The sequence below is a fragment of the Oxyura jamaicensis genome, chromosome Z (assembly GCF_011077185.1).
Source record: "Oxyura jamaicensis isolate SHBP4307 breed ruddy duck chromosome Z, BPBGC_Ojam_1.0, whole genome shotgun sequence".
Classification (NCBI taxonomy): Eukaryota; Metazoa; Chordata; class Aves; order Anseriformes; family Anatidae; genus Oxyura; species Oxyura jamaicensis.
The window spans coordinates 76,602,159-76,626,828 of NC_048926.1; the positions used below are offsets into that span (position 1 = coordinate 76,602,159).

Genomic DNA, 24,670 nt, shown 5'->3' on the forward strand with positions numbered 1-24,670 from the left:
GACCGTTTCTGAGTGTTCTTCCATTCCCTCCTAAGGGGACATTCCCTATACCCATGCCTGTTTTGATGACAATTGCTTTTGCTGTTGTGTTACTTTATCACTTGTCCCTTATGTCAATGATTTTCATGCACACAGAGAGGAAAATAAAATAAATTAAAGGGGAAAATCGTAACACCAGACCATATCTGACTCACATCTGTTTTGTTAAACCTGAAGTAAATACACAGAAGTCAAGAATTATTTCATATTTACACTGCTGACAGTAGGAGCACAATTTGGTACTATGGGTGCACAATACTATTTAAAGAAAGCTTGTTGGCAGCTAAAAACAATCTCATTGGGAAAAGCCCCAGCACATTGTCTGAAAGTGTAAGGGTATCATCTATATGATTTTCTGATAAATTATCAGAGCATCTTATCATGATGTATGGAGCTTTCTCTTCAGATTGTGAAGACTGCTGGCAGATGGAAGCAGACAGAGAGTGAAAGGATGAAATTACTCAACTCTTATGCAAAACAAAATTGAGTGTGTTAGGTATCATGACAACACTACTTTTATATGCAGATAAGTGGGAACAATCAAATTACAAACACAAGACAAATGAACTCAAAGCCAAAACTGATGTTGCAAAAGATGAACATGAAAAAAAGTCACTTTGGAACAAAAAATACAAAACAACTTTAAAATAACTTTGTGAACAAGGGGTTCTAATTTTCAGAAATGCCTCCCACCTTTTGGGTACACAGTCAACTAGCTAAATGGCTACATGGTGTTCTTCCTATCTATAAATAAATAAAGGGTAAATTGCTGTCCCACAACTGAAAAATAGTTTTGGACATCTTTAAATACTGTGTGCTTCCTAAAAATATATTTTTTTGAGGTGCCTGATGTGCACAACACGGGCAGTGTGTAACATAGGAATGCCCTGGTCCTCCATTATTCAGAAAACTTCTTGCTCTGTAGAAATACCCCGCGACTGACTTTCTCTTCAAAATTGCTCACTACGTTTGAAGACCACTTCATATATACATCATTAAGAAATGCTGTTAACACAGTTACAGACAAGACAGTAACAGTCTAGTGGCTTTTGTTATGCAGCACAAAGTAAAAAATAAAGAACAAACTTAGCAGTGTAGCACAGGACCTCAACATTTCTTACACATACTTTCACCTTTATAAGACTCTTCTGTAGAAGTCTTTAAATGTCTAAGCCTTATAAAATAAATACTTGTATAAATACAGTTTAAGGATTAAGTAATTTTATAGAGAGGCAGGGTGTTCTGTTTCTTAAAATGTGACAGTTTAAGTGACGCTATCCGAAAACCGCCACCAATATATCCCCAATTCTTGTATGTAAAATTCCTGGCTGCTAATCTAGAGTCTTTCACAGTTAAATGGATTATATATTTTGTCTGTGGTGGAGAATGTGTGATTAAATGCAGGTTTTGAAATCCAAACCGTTTTGTTTCCAAAGCAAACATTGCCCTTTGCAGACTGTGGGCCAGCTGAGTGTTTGTCTGGGAAGCAGGATCCAGGCTCATACTTTTGGTTTCAGTGAGAATGTAACGGTGACAAAAAATAAGTTCAGTGACATTTGCTAAAACATGCAGTTGTATATCTACATATATTATTTTTTTCCCCCACATCAGCATGTTATGAAATTAACAAGGTGACCCCACATGCCATCATTTCAGGTAGCAAACAGCCCCCTCGCTCCTTGTCCCAAGGTTTTTTTCAGATGCTGGTGCTACACTAGCATAGTCAAGGAGAACCTAGTGCCTAGGGAACTGGGAGTGCCTCACAAGGTTGGTATCATTACCTCTGCCACTGGGAAATGGAGGCACGAGGGTGAGGTGACTTGCCCAAGAGTGCCCAGCAGACAGGTACCAGAGCTGTGACTGCAGCACACTTCCCCAGGCTCTTCTTGCACCTCACTGCTCAGCCACCCTGCCTCACCAGCTGCTTCAAGGAGCCATGGCCATGCAGCCAAGCCCACCCACCTGTCCTGTTTCCAGATTCTACAGCCAGGTGTAGCAATGCCCACCATCCCCACTTTACACCAATGCCCCATGGGGTCTGCCCTGACATCGAATATCTAACTGTACCCCTGGTGTCCTCCATGCCCCCTCACTGTTCAGTTTTCCCTCCTTAAACCTGTTTATTACACCTGGGCCCTTGCTGACTATCCTGTTTTTCAAACAACACAGTATTTATGAAGCATCTCTGCAGATGAAGCATGACAAAGATCAGCCTCCTCATGGCTCATCGTCTGCAAGGACACAGGTGGGAGCAAAGGGTACCAAGTGACCAGCTTTGGTGAACTCCTACAACTTCTCTTGCCTCCATTCTTGGGAAGAAAGACATGACCAGGGTCATAAGAAGAGCCTAGTGAGAAAGTTTCCCTGCAGTCAGGAGTCATTCCTTTTGTGTATCTTGTAGCATCTAATTCCCTCACCCCACGTGTGCTTCCTCACAGAAATTCAGGAGGTTTCTGAAGGAATTAATCAGGCACACAGCTCCATGTAGGGTTGTTCACGCCTGGGCAAGTCACCAAGGGGCTCAGGATTTATGCTGTGCCATGCGCTTGTACCTTTGTGAGTACTGAGGATGAGAAACTGCAGGTACTCCAGAGTCTCATCTCAGCCTCCTTGAAAAAAGCACACCTCAAGCAGAATTAATACACTTTGGCAAATTCATTAACTTCATAACATACTGATAGCAGATTTTGTTCCGTATACAAACAGGTCACCTCTTTCAGAGAAAACAACATTAAAGGTGATACTGAACAGAAAAGATGTTAGTTATGTCTACTGCATGCAAAATTGAGAAGAAAAATGGGTTTAGCTAGTTGCATGGACTCTGCTGTTGAGATGAAAGTAATGAAAGGTAGCTTGTAATATCACAGGTACTGTATTTTACAGTACCATAGAGTATTTTCCAAAATATATGTCATAAATACTGACAGTGTTTGATAGGCACAATTACTATAATGCAGTCATCCCCAAGTAAACTTATTGCTAAAAGCTGCAGTATCACTTTTTGCAAGTAAGATGACAGAATGATTTATGGAGAACTCGTCAGCCCAATGTTTCTAAAGCTGCAAATGAGCTTTGTCACGCTATTTCTCTTCCCTTGTAAAAAGGATGCTGCTGTTTTTTTCCCTAACACATTTGAACTAGTGTGAACAACTTAAAGGAGAGCTAGAAAGATAATTCCACAGCTAAAGGGACAACACTAACAGATTTCAAGGACAAAATCGGATTGGATCATTTAAAGGGCAGGCTTAGACCTCCTTGCGAAAGACAGCTAGCGGCCTACCATAAAATGAGCACTTGGTCATGAAAAACCCATTCAGCTTCCTACAGGCTTTGCGCAGTTTCTTCTAGGGAGGGACTGGTAGGTGTGTGGAGAGCTGTGAGGCCTGGCAGAGCCCCGCATCAGTCCTCCTCTGTGCAGCCCAGCAGCTCTGACCGCAGGGTGATCCGGCCGTACCACGACCATGGGACGATGCGGATGTGCCGGGCGTAGATCGGGGGGTCGATGACATTCTTACGGTGTGTGTCGTTGTCAAAGTTTCCCTGGAACACCTGGAAGGCAAGCAGCGAGAAGATGGGTGGCTATGTGAGTGCTGAGCGATGGGTGAGTGAGAGAGGGGAGCCCCGAGACAGATCTCCCTTCTCCCCCTGACACCTGCTGGGTTCAGGAAGGGCTGGTCCTCTATGCACAGAGTTTTCCACATCCATTCCTCGTGGTTGGAGTTTTATAAGATGTCTGACAAATACTGGCCCAGAACCAGAACTGCATCCCTACTTAATGAAGATCTCCCCAGTGTATGTCTCAGAGAACAGGGAACAACATCCTCTTAAAACACCAGATACCTGGAAAATACCTCCATGAAATAGTATCAGTGGGCTCCACAAGGAGTTGACAAAGCAAGCCAAGCACCTGAAACGCTGCACAGTGGGGCCAAAGGAGAGAGAAGAACCCTGAAATCTGGTGGGGCGAGTTGCAGAGAAATGACCACATGTACATGTCTCAGAGGCTGTCTGGAGTCATGGCTAAGACCCGGGAATTTCACTGCATGACACTGAGGATTCAGTCCTTGGTTTGAAGCACCATTAACATTTACAAAACCAAACGTCTTTTTACTTGGCATTTGTATCATGTCAAGTTAATCTCAGGAGATCCTGTTATTGTTTTGGATGAAATAACATTAGTAATTAAAGTTAAGAAGGATTTTTACTGTATCACTCACAAACGCAATTTGGATGCAATTGCATAAGCCATCATAAAGCTAGTGACTCTCAAGGATACTATCTTCTGTTGAAAAAAAAAAAATACTAAATTAATTAATAGCATTGGTAAGCAGTAAAGTTTGTAATTTAATTAAAAAAAAATCTTTACACAGTATATTGCATGTTTAGACATTATTTCCATTAGTATGTTTTAGCCAATACATCAGTGAGTTCCCAAACTCCTTTCTGTGTTAGAACAATGACAGATTTTTCCCCTAAAAGCCACAATTCAAATTCAAAGGCCACAGCATTACTTTTTGCCAAAATGATCAGATTTTCCTCTTGAGATATTTTCAGTTTATATGGGAAATGTTCAGTGTCTTCAAATGTCAGCCGATTCACTTTCCATTTACAAAAACAGTATTTGTTGGATTTTTAACTTGAAATGAGTGAGTTTCATTTGCATCAAGCAGAAAAGGAATATGAACCTTCTGTACAAGTGTTTATATGACTGAATTAGTGCAGAATAACAATTTTCTTGGAAGTTCTTAGGAAAAATGTCAGAGGTTGAATTCAGAAGAGGCTCAACCACTATTTTAGTCCTTAAGCTTCTCTCAAGTGCTATCAGTCTGGCATTTTCAACAAAACATGTACACTCCACAAGTGCTGCTCTTTCACAAGTGATATATTTCCCTGCTCGCCTGGCATCTCGGCATACAGAGTTGGGAGCATTCAAGTACCTAGCAGTTAAGAGAGAGAGAGATAAAACTGCAAGACAGACTGACCACAGAAACAACAATGCTGCAAGTCTAAGGGAAAAAAAATGTATTTATGACAGGAAAATTGTTTGTTGCCTGAGTACAGTCTTGATTACATAAATCAGCTAGAGTTTGGCTAAGATTGCTTCTGAATTTGAGTTTCATTTGTTGTATTGCAACATACAACAAAAGGCAGTAAGCTCATTATTACAATTAGAGTGGCACAGTGGCACCCCCCAATGTACAATCTGCAGCAAAGAAAGATTAGAAGTAGAAGGATTTTCATTTGATTTCCTGTGCATGCATGCAATATATCTGTTGGTATGTTTTTGTTTTTGTTTTTTTTCCCCATGGAGGACTTATCTCAGAGATAACATTTTGACTAAGCCTTGGAAGAAAAAATGTCTTTGTTTACCAGAAGAACCCACCTACAGCCCCCACACAGAGCTATACAAAATCCATACCCAAATGCAGCTATGCAAAATAAATGAAAATATCTGATGCAAACAAAGCAACAAAGGAAAAAGTTGGATTATGCTACTTACTTAGAGCAGGAAAACAAACAAACAAAAAAAAAAAAAAACAAACAAAAAAAATACTCACATATGATGTCATTAGCATTTAAAGCCAAACTCAACTGTTTCAGAGGCTAATTTATGCAAATCTGAAATTTACCTTCCCTCAAAATTCAAGATCCAGTCTCAAGAAATTAATTCAAAGTGCCAGGTCAAAACAAGAATTTTATGGAAATAAATTTATCAGAAAGTGAGCAGAGCTTTGCCAGCGTCCACAAATGTGATCAGCATGAAATACAACATTCCAAGAGCAAATGTATGGGATTTTTTGTTGAGGACTAATGACAAATTTATTATGGGAAAAGTATGTTATTTGTCATTCTTCACTTTACCTCTGCATAAATTCACTAATAGAGTCAAGAAACTTGGAAACAACAAGGATGACAAAGGATAAAAACTGTTCATTGACTTATTGGTAGAAAAAAGCTATTTCTTTAGCCAAAAATGTATATTTTCTTTATTTACCTGTTGTTTATGGCCAAACAGTCAATACTAAATGAACCAACTAAGCCATTAAAAGCTTTTGAAGACCTGGTAGCCTAATACCATAAGTGATCACTCCTCATTTTCTGAGTTTATTTCTACAACACCTCTCTGAAAACTGTAATGGTTTACTAGCATTGAAGAAGCTTATATTGCAGATCTAGTACATAGCTCTACACAATTTTTCAGATGAAAAAAATGCCCAGTAACAAACAAAGCCAAGCTAATTATTAGGCTAGGAACAGAAAGCAAAGTGCAAGTCACTGATGCGGCAGTGCATAAAGCCTGAGCACATGCCCTTTTTGAGTTCTGTGTGGGTGCAGATCTTGTCCTCTCATCTCAAATTCATCAGCAGAAGTGAAGCACAGCAAAACAGCAAGACAGTTGCAAGCACAGAAGGATGCCTGTTTGAATATTATCACATAGACTAAGCCTCTTGAGACTGGAAGGAGGTATGATGGATGTCTCTAAAATCATAAATGGCACAGAGAAGATCAATCACAGACAATATTGCACTGTCCCCTTCCAGTGAAATAAAACAAATGAGTCACCTAAAGGTCATGGTTCTCCACACAACATGTAATTAAACCATGGCACTGTTTCTCACAATCTTTAGGTATTAGTAAAGATCAGATAAGCTGTTAGGGATGAGATCAGTTGAGGGCTGTTAAACATAGGTAAAAGAGAGCTGGAGGCTAGGAAGATACACCAGAGAAGAGTCATGGCATTATGATTTTTTCTCCTCCGGTTATCTGCTAGAGGATGCTCCCTCTCATGGAGGCAGGCCACCTGTGTGGACAGGGCTTCAGCCTCACCCAACACGGTGGCTGCCACCTCACCAAGTGCCTGTGTTTGTAAAAGTGGGTTTAAGCTCCTAATTTTTGGCAATCATGTTTCACAATTTTTTTATTTTCATTTTTTTACAGTGGGCACAATTATTTATCCCAGTTTGCCTATTACTAAAACATTTACTCAGAAGCTTCACCAAGTTTACACATATGCACACCACACACATATGTGTAGCTCCTCTCTAGCTGAGTCTCCTACAGCTGCTATTAAAATGAAAAAGTAGAAAATATATGATAACTTATTTTATGATCAGTTAATGAAAAAAAAAAAAAAAAAGAACAAAAGCCTGGAAAGTACATAATGATATTCTCTGCAAAGATTTCTGAAATTTAAACAAGTTTTGTTTATAACTGTGTCAAGCAAGCAATTTGGTTGTCTTGCCTTTACATACTCACTGAGATTTTTTCATTAGAACTAAGTGTTTTATGCCATAAGCAACAAATCCAAATTATGACAATGCATGTTGATTCATCTTTTAAAAAGAAAACTGTATGTATCTTTTATGAAGAACACTTTTAGAAAAACTATCTGAAGAAGAATAGCTTGCAAAAATGGAACTTATTAGAACCAATGCTTGCTCCAAATGTGGGGCTTTTATGGCACATCCACAGGGCTAATTAACAGATGGCTGCAGTGGGGGAAATCGTGGTGCAAGGAACATGAAAATTCAGTGAGACTGATTCTCCACAGAGATATTTCAGGATCCCATGTCTTGCAGAAACTGAAATTATAAGAAAAGTCTGCACTGGCCATGCTATCATTATAGGTTCCTAATATTTAGGGTAATAGCAGAGAACTGAAACTTTTAACATGAAAGTCTCTGATGGTGGAGTCACTATATTGTCTACTATAGCTTAAGTGTATTTTTTATTCTGTGCAGAGTATTTTGTATAGGTTCTTGGACCAGTTAATCCTGCTCATATTGAAGGCAGAGTATTTGAAAAGACTAGCCAGACATGGCTTCCACTGGAGTTGGTTCAGTGCATTACATCTCAGTGGTATGACAAATGAACACTATTCACTTCAAACATAACAGAAAGCTGCATGAAAAATAATTTTTGATAGTGAGGTTCCATTATTTCAGAAATATTTTATTTTCTTTATTACCATTCATTGAAAAAGACTTGCTTAAGCAAGAAAAGGAATTTGCAGATTAGAACAGCACATTTACTTGCTTTGAAATTTTTTGTTCTTGGAGAACAAGAGAACACCACCATGAGGAGTTACAAGTGAACGACACCAGGTCAAAGATGGTGAAAAATGTCATGATTTCTTACCAGAAAAAGAGCTGATGTTTTTAGGTATTTGACTGTATTTTAGAATGATTTGGTCCCACGAAAGATGCTTCTACAAAAGACTGAGCAGAGTTTTTTAATATACATGAGTACATATGCAGATAGATATGCCTGTTTTATGTACCTGTGTTTATGTAGTGATTTAGAGAGGGAAAAATGACATTGTTCCTTTTCAGTTGGTATGTAGAAAGTCTCTTTAGGTGGCTGTAGATCTACCACTTCTCATCTTAGCCATCCTTCTGCCCTTCTTTGCTGAGGGCCCAGGAGTGGCTGAAGAGTCAGGATCTGGTTGGCATGCAATATATAGCCAGTCAAAAGTGTCCAGTGCAAGGACTGTTTCTTACATTTTTGTAATCTGTGAATAAAATTATGTGTAACCTGATTGTTATTTTTATCTTGAGTTCACAATGGATACCAGGCATGTAAAACTTGTAAAGAATACTAACACATTCTTGTTATTTTTTTTTCTGCTCAATATATCTTCTGATGCCACTTAACTGGGAATTTTCTCCACTGCACATAGTTTGTGAATGATTTACAATAGAAAGTTCAAAGCCAAGCAAAAAGAGAAATATTTTGAAGACCAAACTCCCTTCAGAAATGTTTACAGAAATTCACGTTAGCTCAGCTGAAGGTAATAGGAGCCATCCGTGATTTAAACCAGTGGAGAATCTAGACTAAGGGCTTGAAAAACTTAGAGGGACCCTGGGAGGCAAGACACAGTGTTGAAACATTGCCCTGATCTTGCATGGGGTCAATATATTGATATATGTTGTTTATGCTCAATAGGGCTGTTTTGCTTTGTGCAGGCCTTATCATCAGTCAAGTTCCTTCAGGCAAAATGCTAGGAAAGCACAACACAACATCCACACCACACAGAAAAAAGAGCCACAGATTCTGAGCTGTAAACAAAATTTCCACTCTCCTTCTATACAGAGTTACTCAAAGACCAGTGAAACCTAACTGCCTGGTGGATTCTTTTCGCATCTCAGGTGAAAAAAAATCAAGTAAAATAGAGATTTTTTCCCAGTGAAATTAAAAAAAATAATATATGTAAATAAAATATATTAAAAAGGAGCATTAAATAATAATAATATAAATAATAATATTAAGATTACTGCTTATCTATGTCAAATATGTGGGTCGTTTATAGGAATTGGATCTATCAATTTAAATCAGGTATTATTATAATCGGTTATATATTTATTATTATTAACCGATATTATTATATATCGGTTCTGAAGGGCAGAGGAGTCCAGGAAGGCTGGGCGTTCTTCAAGAGGGAAATCTTAATGGCGCAGGAACGGTCTGTCCCCACGTGCCCAAAGACGAGCTGGCGGGGAAGAAGACCAGCCTGGCTGAGCAGAGAATTGTGGCTTGAGCTTAGAAGAAAAAAAGAGGGTTTATAATCTTTGGAAAAGTGGGCAGGCCACTAGGGAGGACTATAAGGATATCGCGAGGCTGTGCAGGGACAAAATTAGAAAAGCCAAAGCTCATCTGGAGCTCAATCTGGCTACTGCTGTTAAAGATAACAAAAAATGTTTTTATAAATACATCAACACGAAAAGGAGGACTAAGGAGAATCTCCATCCTTTACCGGATGTGGGGGGAAACTTAGTTACAAGAGATGAGGAAAAGGTGGAGGTGCTTAATGCCTTCTTCGCCTCAGTCTTTAACGGCAATACCGATTGTTCTCTGGATACCCAGTACCCTGAACTGGTGGAAGGGGATGGGGAGAGAGATGTGGCCCTCACTATCCATGAAGAAATGGTTGGTGACCTGCTACGGCACTTGGATGTGCACAAGTCGATGGGGCCGGATGGGATCCACCCAAGGGTACTGAGAGAACTGGCAGAGGAGCTGGCCAAGCCGCTTACCATCATTTATCAACAGCCCTGGCTATCGGAGGAGGTCCCAGTTGACTGGCGGCTAGCAAATGTGACGCCCATCTACAAGAAGGGCCGGAGGACTGACCCGGGAAACTACAGGCCTGTCAGTTTGACCTCAGTGCCAGGGAAGCTCATGGAGCAGATTATCTTGAGAGTCATCACGCAGCACTTGCAGGGCAAGCAGGCGATCAGGCCCAGTCAGCATGGGTTTATGAAAGGCAGGTCCTGCTTGACGAACCTGATCTCCTTCTATGACAAAGTGATGCGCTGGGTGGATGAGGGAAAGGCTGTGGATGTGGTCTACCTTGACTTCAGCAAGGCTTTTGACACCGTTTCCCACAGCATTCTCCTCAAGAAACTGGCTGCTCTTGGCTTGGACTGGCATACACTTTGTTGGGTTAGAAACTGGCTGGATAGCCGGGCCCAAAGAGTCGTGGTAAATGGAGTCAAATCCAGTTGGAGGCCGGTCACTAGTGGCGTTCCCCAGGGCTCGGTGCTGGGGCCGGTCCTCTTCAATATCTTCATTGAAGATCTGGATGAGGGCATTGAGTGCACCCTCAGTAAGTTTGCAGATGACACCAAGTTAGGTGCGTGTGTCGATCTGCTCAAGGGTAGGAAGGCTCTGCAGGAGGATCTGGATAGGCTGCACCGATGGGCTGAGGTCAACTGCATGAAGTTCAACAAGGCCAAGTGCCGGGTCCTGCACCTGGGGCGCAATAACCCCAAGCAGAGCTACAGGCTGGGAGATGAGTGGTTGGAGAGCTGCCAGGCAGAGAAGGACCTGGGAGTGATGGTTGATAGTCAGCTAAATATGAGCCAGCAGTGTGCTCAGGTGGCCAAGAAGGCCAACAGCATCCTGGCCTGTATAAGAAACAGTGTGGCCAGCAGGGCCAGGGAGGTGATCGTCCCCCTGTACTCGGCTCTGGTGAGGCTGCACCTCGAGTACTGTGTTCAGTTTTGGGCCCCTCGCTACAAGAAGGACATGGAAGTGCTCGAGCGAGTCCAGAGAAGGGCTACGAAGCTGGTGAGGGGCCTGGAGAACAAGTCTTACGAGGAGCGGCTGAGGGAGCTGGGCTTGTTCAGCCTGGAGAAAAGGAGGCTCAGGGGTGACCTTATTGCTCTCTACAGGTACCTCAAGGGAGGCTGTAGCGAGGTGGGGGTTGGTCTGTTCTCCCACGTGCCTGGTGACAGGACGAGGGGGAATGGGCTTAAGTTGTGCCAGGGCAGTTTTAGGTTGGATGTTAGGAAGAACTTCTTTACCGAAAGGGTTGTTAGACATTGGAACGGGCTGCCCAGGGAAGTGGTGGAGTCACCATCCCTGGAGGTCTTTAAAAGACGTTTAGATGTAGAGCTTAGGGATATGGTTTAGTGGGGACTGTTAGTGTTAGGTCAGAGGTTGAGCTTGATGATCTTGAGGTCTCTTCCAACCTAGAAATTCTGTGATTCTGTGATTCTGTGATAATCCAACATCAAAAAGAAAAAAAAAAATAGGAAAACCTAGCAGAAACCTCGTGATCCAACTTCTCGCTTACATGTATGTTTTTGTCTTCTGTTCCTATAGCAATTAATGAGGCATACAAAGAATATAGCTTATAACTTGTTCTTCAGTTTGTCCACAAATCCAGTGGCTGTTGTCTACCTGCAGTTGGCCTTGAGTTACTTACAGCATGCCATGCAATTTATAAATCACATTTGGAATGTGATTAGAAAAAAAAAAAAAAAAAATCTGGTTTGGTTGCCCTTAGTGTTGGAGGAATAGTGAGCTACTGACCTCTAGTTGAGAAAAACAAGATAGCTCTGGTCCTTTTCCTAAAATATAGTTTCTTCCTACTTGTCAACCCTCAATTTTTTTAGTGGATCACATTCAAACAATTTAAAATGAATGAGAGAACAAGAAAAGCATTGAAGAAATGTTTTTCTTTTTTTTTTCTTTTTTTGGCGCGGCGGGCCCCGCCACTACCACTACCTTTTAGCCTGCATTCACAGAAGCTTAGCATAGATGTGAACTAAAATCAATGGCAGTTGAAACAGCAGAAGGCAAACAGGAGCTGCAGGAGTCTATTTTTGGAACAACATTTCCATTTGGAACTGGGTAAAGAAGAAAACTGAATACCACATTTCCTTCTGTTTGAAACAACTAATTTGTTGCAGGGTCATCAAAGATATAGGCTGCAGGTAGTGCACTTGTGAGTACAAGATACTAGTTTTTTGTTTGCTTGTTTGTTTTTCTGTTTTTTCTCTATACAATAATTTCACAAATGATGTAAAAGAAGAGACAGAAGTGAATAGCTTCAGATTTCATTAAATCTGCTGATGCATTTAAATTCTTTCCGTAAACTACTGAACAGTGAGATGATCAGCATCAGAAAGGGTAAATGTGCTTTAAAGTCACTATATTCATCCACAAATCCTTATTTTCAGGTAGAAATATCTCCATAATTTCTGGATGTGAGATATTCTTTTTTTCTTGTAAAATGACACAATTGTTTGGACTTCAAAACTGGTTGTTTTTCCTTTATCTTTTCTTCCTTTCTCTGAGAGTTTTTGGAACCATCTTTCTCCTAAACTATTGGATGTCTGGACAAGGATCACAAGGATGAGTAAATCACCTATGGGGGAAATCAGAAATCTATATATTCTATCCTTCTCAGAAGAAATAATTACACACAGTTATTAAATAGAACAAATAAGGGTAAATTATGAATAATTTATTCTCACTGCTGTTGATAGTTGCCAGTGTCTACCTTTCATCTCCCTTCTGTTTCTTCAGGGGACAGCAAAAAACATTTAAAGTTTCACTTTGCTGTGAAAACAGAGTTTCTTCTGAAATGTTCTTCCATTTTGGGCCAAACCTTACATCTTTACTTAAGCAAAGGAAATTAATGTGGGTGTTGTGAAAAGGCACTACTCTAAGGCAGGACCAGTTTCTCTTCTGCTCCCCATGGATGATGCATAGCCTTGTTTTTTCTTTGGTTTTTATTTTTCATTTGCCTTTTGTGCCACTCCACTGCAAACTACAGACAAAGGAGATGGGCCAGAGAGCATCTAGTATTTCTGCTGCTGTACACAACCAGTGGGCAAACCCCATGAAAGCACACTCTTAATGCACAGCAGGCTGGAGTGGTGATGAAGGGTTTGACATCTAAATGAAAGGTTTTACTGGATAATGCTCCATGTCTGGGTATTTAATGTAATTAATAAGTTCTCAGAATGAAATGGAGGTTAGAAATGTAAATGTTTGTTAAAAGTGCAGATGTGGCCAAGATTTTCCCATTTTGGAAGTTGGGATAAAAATTTGCAGTGGTCTTGACAAACTGGAGAGATGGATGGTGCAGTTTAATAATAGTGCGTACCAAGCCACACCTTTGGAAGTGATAAGCAATATCAGAGATACAATATGGGGGATGACAGAGCAGGCTATTCTGTACTAAAGACTTCATAAATTAGCACAGATTATAAATTGGATCTGAGGAAATAATATCATGCTGTTACAAGTAAATGAAAGCAAATATAGATCTCTCTCTCTCTAATCTATCTATATCTTTATCTATCTCTTGTAAACCAGATGACATAGTATTTCATCTCTATATTAATCAGATCTTGGCTGAAACACTCCAACAAGTTTGGAAAACCAGCTTCAGGAAGAGGTTGTCCAAGCAGAATCCAAAGGAATGATTTGAAGCTGAGAAAGCATACCATATGAGGGAAGACTGAAAGAATGAAGATTATTTGTTCCCATGAAGAAGCTGAGAAGACAGAAGTTAACATACCTCAATCAAAGCCAACTGTCTTAAGAAAGGAAGATAAAATCTGTTCCTTGTGTTCTCTGAGGACAGAGAGGTGTTTTGACAGAGCATTGCATGAAGAGGAAGAAGCAACCTTTTCACCTTTCAGGATATTTAAGCACTGGGCTTGACTGCTGATATAGTAAAATTTTCATCACTGGCTATTTCTAAGAACATATTAAATAATATTCAGGTGAAGAATGGTTTATGATATGAGCATTGTATCTTTGGTCAGGTGAAGGACAAGTAAATTAATTAAATTAGTCTTGACTTTTTAAGCCAGCAAGTTTTAACCTTAGTTCAAACAAGGAAGAACTACTTGCACCTATTCCTAGGGTAATAGGGGTTTGCTGAATCCCATTTTCTATTCAGAAGACTTCAGAGGGGTTTGTTGGGAGAGGTCAAGAGATACATGTTCTTGTGATCTCTCCAGGTCTTGTCCAGTCCTACCTTGCATACCTCCAGAGAAGGAGACTCAACAACCTCCCTCCTATGAAGTTATGGCAAGTTCACTGACAGCTAGCATTTTTGGAATGTTCTGAAAGACTCTGGATGACTTTTGTTATCTGAAAAAAAATGAAATAGTAAAAATACTTCTGTTTAATATTTGTGTATCAATAGACTGAAGACTAGACTCTTACCCAGTGATCTTGTTTATTTTGTACAAATTAAAATTCAGAAGATATAATTTCTGATTTTGAGTTAGGTGAATTCAATCACATTCTGCCTTTAATTGCTCTTGAATTGTTAAAGAATCATAATAAGATGCATTTATGTTATTCTTAGGGATGTTAATTAATATGGGATGGGAGATGTTTTAATAAGACAATGATTAAGAGTTTTCCATCATTCCTAGCGGACTGTGCATATAGCAATTAACAATCTACCTGATGATGAAAGCAGAAATAATTTAATTACTTTGGCAAATGTTATAAACAAGTGTGGACTGGAACAGTGAGACTGCATTTTGTTTTAGATTTGCTTGTGACTGTTTCTATGTTTCTCACTGGAGACTGGAACACGGGTTTCTTTTTTCAGTAAAATGAATGCAACAGTTCAATAACAGAAGTTTGGCTTGCAGAAGACATTTCTTTCACAGTGGATCTTTCACTTCTGCTTTTAAATGCCAGGGATTTAAAATGGGATGTGTACAAAGTACTGAAGTGCCTATCTGTCACTTATGTTGAATGCATTCATGGTACGTTTACAATAGGTGAGTTGTTTCTTTCCAATTTTTATCTGACAACCAATTATACTAGACACATCCATAATCATAGGTGTCAAGACCTACTCAGTTGGATGGCTAAAATAGCTGTTTTTTTTTTTTTTTTTTTTTTTTTTTTCCCCATTTAAAAAACCTCTAGAACTTGGGGAAAAATCTCTTTGAAGGATAGAACCACAGTGATCTGCCACTTTGCTCCTTGTGACTTGACAGTGTCATCTTTTGATAATAATCCTCTTACAAACATAACATTTCTATGCACGCATGAAGTTATGAACATATGTAACCCAGTAATGTAGGATAGCTTCCACTAATAAATGACTATACATTTGATCAATCAGATAAAATCAGTGAAAATTAAGAGATGCTGCTGTCTAACCCCTCATCAGCAGATCTGCTTGTATTCATGCAACATAGACCAATGCATATCAAAAGCCTTCTCATTACCTAAAAAAAAAAAAAAAAATTGAATTAACCTATATAAAAAATACTCTTCCTTTTATTCTAAGAAAAATAAGTACAAGTGGAAAAATTTATTACTCCAATAATACAGATGCTAAAACGACCAGATATGAGACATATATGTCAGACATATCAGCCATCTGGTATTTTTATTAATGTACATTTTGATTCAGTTAGACATAATCTCACTAAGATATTTATTAAATAATTCACATTTTGCCAGCTTTCTTAATGTATCCCTTAAGCAATGCATATGCATTCAGGTTTTCACAGTATAAAAGTGTTATACAGTTTAAAGGAAATGTATAATGAATAATACCCTAAATAACAAGAGAAAAGTTAATTTCTTCTAAGTAAATCAGTCAGGAAACCTATACTTTCTTTTCACCTCCCATTAAATGTTTGTAAAGGAAGTTGTGAAACTTTTTATGTTTTGTATTCTTTTAATAGTGTAATAAAAATAATATTTCCATTGGGTATTTGAAGCCCTAGAGTGAATAATTTCCTTTAAAAAAAAAAAAAAAAAAGAGAGAGAGAGAGAAAAAATGGCTAGGTAATGAGGTGCATTAAAGATGTGCTTCACAGAAAATTACAGAGAATAGTGCACACTTACAAGAATATGCACCAAGACACTGTTTTCAAATATACAAATAAACTGCTATTTATATACCTTCTCCTCTAGAGTTTAAGCAAGAAATAATTTCAATAAATGGAGAACTGTAAAGTTTTATGCCCCATATTTAACAGCATTAAATCAGGTGCATTGCACTGATAGGTATGACATTATTGCACTGTGAATGTCACTGTGTTATACGACCCTTTTTTATTCACCTTGACTTTTATCTGTGGGACCCTATGCATAGCAACCCCATAAAGCCCATAAACCCCAGTGTGCAATAATCTACAGGCTTCCAGCACTCGAATTACTACAGGCATTACTACTCCCTATATGCAACCACAATACCGTTTTTCTCTTTGCTTTACCTTATCCTTCTTTTGTTTTTCATCCTGGTATATTATCCAGTGCTCCCCATCATTACTGTAAGCAAGCTTGTATGATCCCACAAACTGGACATGACCGAAATCTTTAGCTCCTTGAGTAATTATGCCAGTGATCTTTGTAGGGACAAGAAGGTCAACCTAAACAAAACAAGACACAGGAGATTATACTTACAATAGTTTTACACACAAAATCACATCACAAAAAAAAAAAAAAAAAAAAAACAGTGTATTGCTCTTTTAGGTGAGATGTTGGCACAATTTAAGACAACTTTCCTTCTCCATTTTCCAGGACAGTGTAACACGACAGAGAAATTCACTTCTGTATCCCGTTTGTTACTCATTTTTACCACCTCATGGCACAAATTGGACAATCTTTTACTGTTTTCGATTGTGGTAGGTGCTACACACATTCCTAACAAAAGGGCAGTCTCCGCTGCAACACATTTGCGGCCAAAGACTGTTCCCTTGTGCTCCTATTAATCAGAACACAGCATGCCAAAGGGTGATTCCCCAATTCCTATTTCCTTTACAATGACAGAGACTGTGCTTTATTAAGTTTTAAAACATTTGATATCATACATTTCCTACTGAACTTCTCTCTTTAAGACTCTTATGTCTTTTTCTACTTCTAAAGCTCTAGCTTTTTCATTCACTGACTTTTTGGAGCTCTTTGTTTTATAATCATAGCATAAATAAAATTCAAGGCAGGAATCTTAAAGCCTAATAAAATCTGGGCTTTCAAGTATCTCTCACATGGATCTGCACATTTATGACAAGTTTTTTTGCACCAGATCTAACACTGAATATAACAGATCTGGGCCAGATGCCTTGGCTTAAAGTGATCAAGGAACAGAACAGAATAACAGAAATAAATTGACCTAATAACATATTTTTAGAAGAATAATGGAGGATTTCCCTATCAGAACTGACATTTTCAGGAAATGTGAAGGTAAAACTTCACATTTCATTCCATGTGAAGGTAAAACTTCACATTTCATTCCATGTCTTTCTGCAAAGCATTAAGCCAGTAATAAAAAATAAAAAATAAAACCCAGAAAACAGAACAAAGGTAGATTTATTTCAGACGATAAATGGCTGTGAAGCAGTCGGCATTTTTAATATTGTCTGTTAAATCAGGCAAGACAGACAAATAGTAAAAAAATTACAGTAAAATGACAGAATTGCTGAATTCCAAGAGAATACATGGGGTATGTTTTTACACCAAAAAAAGTTTAAAAGAGAAGGTGAAAGACTTAAGGATCTTTGGCAGATCAAATTCTGAAGACCCAGTCTTTTAATTTTGGGAAACTGAAGCCCTCTGAACAGGCCAGATTTTCCATGAAGACGCAGGGAAACAGACAAGAACAGCTGTGAAAGCACAAGAAATTAATAATGACAAAAGAAAAAGTAAACACGCTTAAGAAGTAATACCAATGCTTTTACACTGTGGGTACTACAGTTCGGACCCTATAAAGATGAAAATGCGGAAAAGTGTAAGGATGCATTTTTAAGAAAAGAAGATGAAGAATGACTGTTCTGAGCAATCAGACAAGGAATACTGGAGACATCTGCGCCAACACTTGAAAGTAGCAAATAATGAGTAGAAAATCCTTTCCAGAAAATGAATAAATTAGAGGCTGAGAAAACATGACAGTAAATGGAAAATGGCATTGCCCAGAGATGGTCCAAGAGTCTAGATTCTACTAGAACAAAGGCATTTATTGCCATCCAACAGCAGCAAAGTTGCTCAGAGGAGAAACCCAGAACCCCAGGAGGGTTCCTTCCATTGGGAGGATAAACTATTTTTGTTTTCTCTTTGTTCAATGGAGAGAGGTAGGGACTGAACCAAGGATCACTCAGAGCAGCAGCCTTTTTTGGATGCTCTCATAGACTGCTTCCTTCCATAAGGAGCGGAGGAGGCTGGCTTCCATGGCCAAAGTGGGCCTGTGGGAGCTAAATACCGCTAATCAGTTGAGTCTTTAATGAATTAATAAACACCAGGTCTCCAGACCTTAATTCCAAATATTTTTTGGAGCTGGAATGAGTAGTCTGCTTTTCAGAAAGGCTATCTGGTAGAGAAACATTAATTTGACCACACTTTTAGGCAGCATTTGCACTAAATTTCAGAGTCAAATTTAGATGCTGTTTATAAATAATTCTGACATTAATGTTTTCCAAGAGTAACTTCTTTTAAGCAGAGGATGTTTCCTATACTAAAAGTTAATACATCTCCTGCTAACATGAAAAATGCATCTATAAAACCAGTTGTTTATTTTTAAAATGTCAAAAGATATGTAAAAGGATTTCATAAATATTTATTTTAACATGGCCATGACATTCAGAGTATTTCCCTTCTCACCGATATTCAGAACAAGAAGAAAGTCTTACTCATATTCAGGGGATTTCAGAGGTAAAATCACAATAAATCTTTATTATATCCCAGATCCAGAGTTAATAAAAACGTCCTAGTAACAATTGTTTTGTGCTTACAGGACATATCTATTGGCCTTGTACTCTTGTTCAGAAAAATGATGTGGGAAGCTGGAAAATAAATTAGCACTTTTTTTTTCTTGAAAGATTTATTACACAGTACTATGTAGAATATGTCTCTGTGTGTGCATGCTTGTGTGTGTGTCTTATATGAAGAAAAGAGAGAAAGAAAAAATAAGGCATTAATAGACAGGGGCTGTTCTACCTCTTGACAATACAGACAATAGATACTGCTGAAGACAGAGAAAAAGAAAACAAGGATGCACCCACGTCTTTTTCTCTTACTTTAGTATCTTATTTACTTGTTTCTCCATAAGCCAATAACAAACCTTTGTGTAATAAAGACGGCTTTTAACCCATCATTAAAAACAAAAACAGACAAAAAACTGTTCTTACTGTGTTGTTTTTTTACCTCCTGCAAAGGATTGTAACACCCTTTCTTTTCATCCTTCCTATTGAAAGCACATTAGAGCAGAAAGGTGAGATGAATTTACCCCCAATTTCTAGGGGAAACATCTGCATTAAAATAATAGAACGTCAGAACTTCCCATCAGGATGCAGCACACATTTATTCAGTTAGTGCAGATTGCAAGTAACAGGCAATCAAACAAATTGACAGGGAGAGAAGTTGAATTAACACACAACCACTGTGTGATCTTCAAAGCTGAATGTGATTAACCAGATCAGAATGTGACTGGCTTTTTTTAGTGCAGCAGAATTTAGAGCGAGGTGGAGGCAATTAGTCTGCAACTGATAGGATCATTAGCTGGTTACATGAAGAACCATGGTTTACAGTTTAATGTACATTCTTACAAGCAGCTGATCAAAAAGCGGTTTAACATCTTGTGTCCGGAAGAGCTCTCTTGGGCTATAGCCGCTTCCTTTGTAAATATCTGTTTCCCACCTTTCTTCAGATGTTAAAGGTGATTTAGTGTGATTTAGAGAATTTCAGAAAAGTCCAAAGATAAACCTACCTGAATATGAAACATTTTTAATGAACCACTACATGGATGTGCAGCATGAACTGTGTGGCAGCGTGCAGTTAGAGTGACTAGTATTTCTATTTACACTGTAAGTAGGTCTGCTTGATCAGGGGAGAAGTCACACAGGTGCTCTGTCCCTGCTGTGAATGGCCCAGAGCTAAAAGAACCTTGACTTTCCTTGCCTGTCTGTGCAGATGTGCTGAATTTTCATATAAATATCTTTGCAGCTGGACTCTCAGAGATCTGCAACTAGATGCAGATACCTTCAGCCTGGCAACACTCCCTCCTCCCAAGAGCAGGAACATAAGGATATGATACTTTTAGACTTTTGGAACAGCTGCCCAAAAGCCAGTTTGCATTGGCAAGCAGTACAGCATGCACTGTGCTTGAACACAGCCATAATGCTTCTGGACTCAAGCTGCTCCTCATGGCATTGGCTTGGTTATCCATTACATCAAGAAACTTGGTACATGTGGAGTCAATGCACTACAAAATAGCTGCTATAGCTCTCTGAATATTACCTCCTCATTTTCCCTCTTTTACATACTTACTATTTTAGACTGGGAAACCAATAGGTACAGGTGGCCTATGTTTATATGGACAAGCAGCAGAGTGCAATGGGTGAAGACGTGCAAAGCAAAGCAATTGATATTTACACCAGGATGCCTACACTGTGTGTGCTACACCAATTTTACTTCCAGTCAGTCCAGGCAAACTTCTGAAGCATGTCTTTTGGCTTAATTTCATCTGAAAAGAATCTGCATCATGCTCTGTGATGCTCTCTGAAGACACTCCATCATGTAAACCAAAGTATGAAAAGCGTAGACAATCTTAAAAAAAATAACGCACTTCCTTATCTACATTGCAATGTTAGAGGAGAAGAACCCTCAGAATCCAGGGGGCACTGTGTCCTATTAAGCAATGAAGATAATGGTGAGGTGGCTCTCAGCTGACCTTCACCTCTGCATCTAATCACCTCAGCATTTGTAATCTTAGCTTCAAGTCTCAGATGCAAAGGAGAGAGATAGAATAGAAGATCTCAGGAATGCTGAGAGTTAAGGTATTGGTTAGTTAATCTGTCTTTTTTAAATAATTATTTAAATCATTCATTTTAGTCTGCTCCTTATAAAGATATTATGTTTCTGCTCCCAGTATAGCTAGCCCCATGCCCAGTTACCTATGTGTTTTTGCAGGCTGTTTTATTATCAGTTATTGCCAGATAACACAAATGAAGTTCTGGGTTTCCTACTCACCAAATAAGAGTCCCTTGGAGTTGAAGTACCAGGGATGAGAAGGAAGAAGTCTGGGCCTAACACATCTGAACATAAGGGAAATACTGGCAAGGTGTTGCCAGCACCTGCCTGTAAAAGACTGAAAAAGAAGGCCTGCATTGCCTTTTGCATGGCATCTATGTCACCACGATGCAGAGCACTCTATCATATATGCTTGCCCTGTGAGGAGGTCTCATATATTTGGGGATGCTTAAGGTAATGTTAGACACTCATGGTTAGCACCTGAATCTCACCAAGACAGTCTAACGCCCTTAAGCTCTTCTGCGCGGGTTCTCCACTCTTCATCTAAGACCTTGATTCCCACATTTTTAATGGGAGAAATTGGCATACACAGATTGTTGCTATATGCACTACAGCCTACAAAAGAGAGAGAAAGGCTTGCAGCGTCTACACCATGAAGTCAGAATTGCAGCTCTCCTTATTGTATTGCACCGGACTTAAGCCATTCAGCATTTGCCTCCTTGCCCAGTCACTGGAGATAATAGGAAAATTGATGGTGTTACAGCACCTGCTGCAGATGGGTGACATCTATATGCTACTAGTAAAATTTCAGCAGCACATCTTGCTTGTAAACTATGAAGCTTAGCATTTCAGGCTGTTTTCCAAAGGTTCAGATTAAAAAAAAAAAATAAAAATAAACAAACAAACAAAAAACCCTACCCCAAACTACAATCCATCATGCCTAATTGCACCTAAAAACTTTGAAGAAAAAAAAAAAAAAAACGACAACTACACATCCTTGGTTTATTATCAGGATTACCACTGCAGATTCAGAACTAGCAGAGTGTTGTCAGTATAAACATTTAGATATACATTATGAGAGTAAGTATTTATTAATTTAACCTGAGACAATTGCAGTACAAAAATCAGTTATGAGACAAAAGAAAGTGCTCTAGAAGAAGCCATAATAATTTGATAGGAATAGGCATTTCAGTACATTTTCTTTAATATACGTCTAAAAAGGAATTTTATACTTTCAAAATGAAATTAACTACAAATGTATTTACATTTAACTGGGGTCATATTACTTTGTATATGTTTAAAATTAAAATTCTACTCATGTACCTAGATGGAAATGGGTTGTTTTCAGATGAAAAAAGATTAAAGAATGCATTTTTTTTTTCTTCCTAAAAATGAGGTGTTTGTTTTGCTTGCTTCTTTCTCAATTTAAGCTCAGACTTCAACATTATTTTAATATCATGCCACTATATTTTTAACAGTTCTAGTCCTGTAGGTTAAGATAATAAATACAACTACTATTTTATTATTTACTCAGATTTGCCTCTTCTTAAAGAACACATTTCCTCTGAGTTGCTTTATGACTGCAGCAACTGCATATAAGAAACAACATTAGAAAGAATACCATACACCTTCAGCTCTCCTCAGTACAATTTAAAAGCTAGAAACTAGGGTATGAGGCCTCTTGCTTGAAATCTTCATGGACTATCAGAAAATAGATTCCACACCGTTATTCTGAAATCTGGATGCGTAAAACATACACACAGGAGCTCACAATTCACTTAATTTCCATGAGAAACTCCTTAAGTAGCAGCTACTTCTGACATTGTACAGATTGTGTGAAACCTTCATTAATGTACTTAAGTACTTGGTAATCACTATTAGATAGGTATTATGGGGAAAAAAGGAAACAGAATACTTGAATTACTATATTTTTTCGGTGTTTTAAGAAAAACATTCAGATAAATAATCTATATGTTCCACCATACAGCCAGTTTAAGAACAGCATCTATTTCTTACAGAGCAACATTTTATAACCACGTTTTAGTAAATCATGACCAATCTCATTTTAATGATATCTTAAATGCCAAAAGGTAATAAAATAAAACTTAAGCCTTAGGATCTTGATTTTCAAGAGCAGCAAGGGGAGCTGCTACCCATTTCCTATAGGAACCTAACACAGTTGATGTTCTGAGGTCATATAGGCCCTCTGGTAATTCCTGCCTGCAGCACACATGGGATAATGCTGTTTTCATACTGATCCTGCAAATTGGAATGATTTCTGTTAATATTGCTAACTCCCACAACTTATCAGAGGTCTTTCATGTCTTAATAAGAAATGGCAATACCCAGCATATCCAGGCCTGAATGTATTCTGAAGTAAAAGAGAATTTAGCATCAAAGTTATAACATCTGTGATGATTAAATCCATAGTCTTTTCTCATAACACTGAATGTTTCACACCTGTGTGCAACAGTAATTTTCCTCAAAATGTGATTAGCGGATTTTAGTAGGGATCACAGTTTGTTGCACTTGTCACTGATGGTCAAGAAACCGTTCACTAAACAGCAGTGGCCTTCCTATCTGCTTTGTAATATTCAAAGCTTACCAGTCCTTGTGAGAATGACGAGATTTAAAAATATTCCCTTAAATTATGAGTGATTAAGCAGGCTTAGACATCTGGTAGAGTTAGAAGAAACTTTTGGGTTGCATTACAGGACACTTGAAGAGTTGATAAAAAATCTGTAATACCATTCTGTGCTAGATGAATCAATTGGAGTTCTTGCAGGAAAGCCAAGGACAAAACAGTACTTACTCATTTAGAAGAAAAAAGAGGAAAAAAAGTATGAATATGATCATCAATAGTTCATGATGAACTACTTACTGAACACTGCTGCAAGCCCCTACTGTGCAGTACAATTCACTGATCCCAGCACCTAGTTCTGGCTAGAAATAGATATGTAAATGTGTAGGAATTTTCATTTGCATTCAGTTCTTCACATAATGGTACATGTTTTAAAGGCAAAAGAAGTGTATAAAACTGGGTGACAATAAGAAGTGCCCTTCAGGAGTACATTTCTGGAAGATATAATTTAATGTAGTTATTCCTCTACTAATTATAATGATGCTGATAACTTTTGGTCAGAAGTTTTTGAGTATGACTGAAAATGAAAATAAAACACAAGAAAGAACAACTACCAAAGAAAAAAAATGATTCAAGAAAGATATCTGTTGTTTCTCTTTCTGTTTGTCTTTCCTGCTATGAACAAGAAACCAATCATCCTGAGATGCCAGGTGGGCATGCTCTGCTCTCTTTGGATTCTGAGAAGAACAAGGAACTCTGCTCCCTTTCCTTATTTTACTAAAAGATATCTCAAACTGATGAGCAAATTTATCTGTAAGATTTCCTGCATGCCTGTCCTGTGGGCTCTGTCCAAGCTTTGGGTTCCCTAATTTTCTACCAAAGACCACTGCAGAGCATCTCAGGTGCTGGAGTTGGTAAAACAGCAGCAGATCCATGTGAAAAGCAGACAGGAGAAAACTTAAGGAAATATGGTCTATTTAACAATAAGCTTCAGAATGACACCTGATAACCTGGAATGTGAAGGAT

The 24,670-nt window shown here is 38.5% G+C and overlaps 1 protein-coding gene across 2 annotated transcripts in view; it reads right to left on the bottom strand.

Moving 5' to 3' along the window:
• Positions 1 to 390: 390 nt before the first annotated feature.
• EDIL3 (EGF like repeats and discoidin domains 3) overlaps positions 391 to 24,670 on the bottom strand; it is a 267,133-nt gene continuing 242,853 nt past the window's right edge. For both annotated transcript variants that reach the window (XM_035310845.1, XM_035310844.1), the window contains 2 exons: positions 16,539 to 16,694; positions 391 to 3,588 (listed from right to left, as the gene is read on the bottom strand). In XM_035310845.1, the coding sequence (XP_035166736.1) occupies positions 3,439 to 3,588; positions 16,539 to 16,694 (306 nt within the window). In that variant the 3' untranslated portion in view covers positions 391 to 3,438. The remainder of the gene's footprint in view (positions 3,589 to 16,538; positions 16,695 to 24,670) is intronic.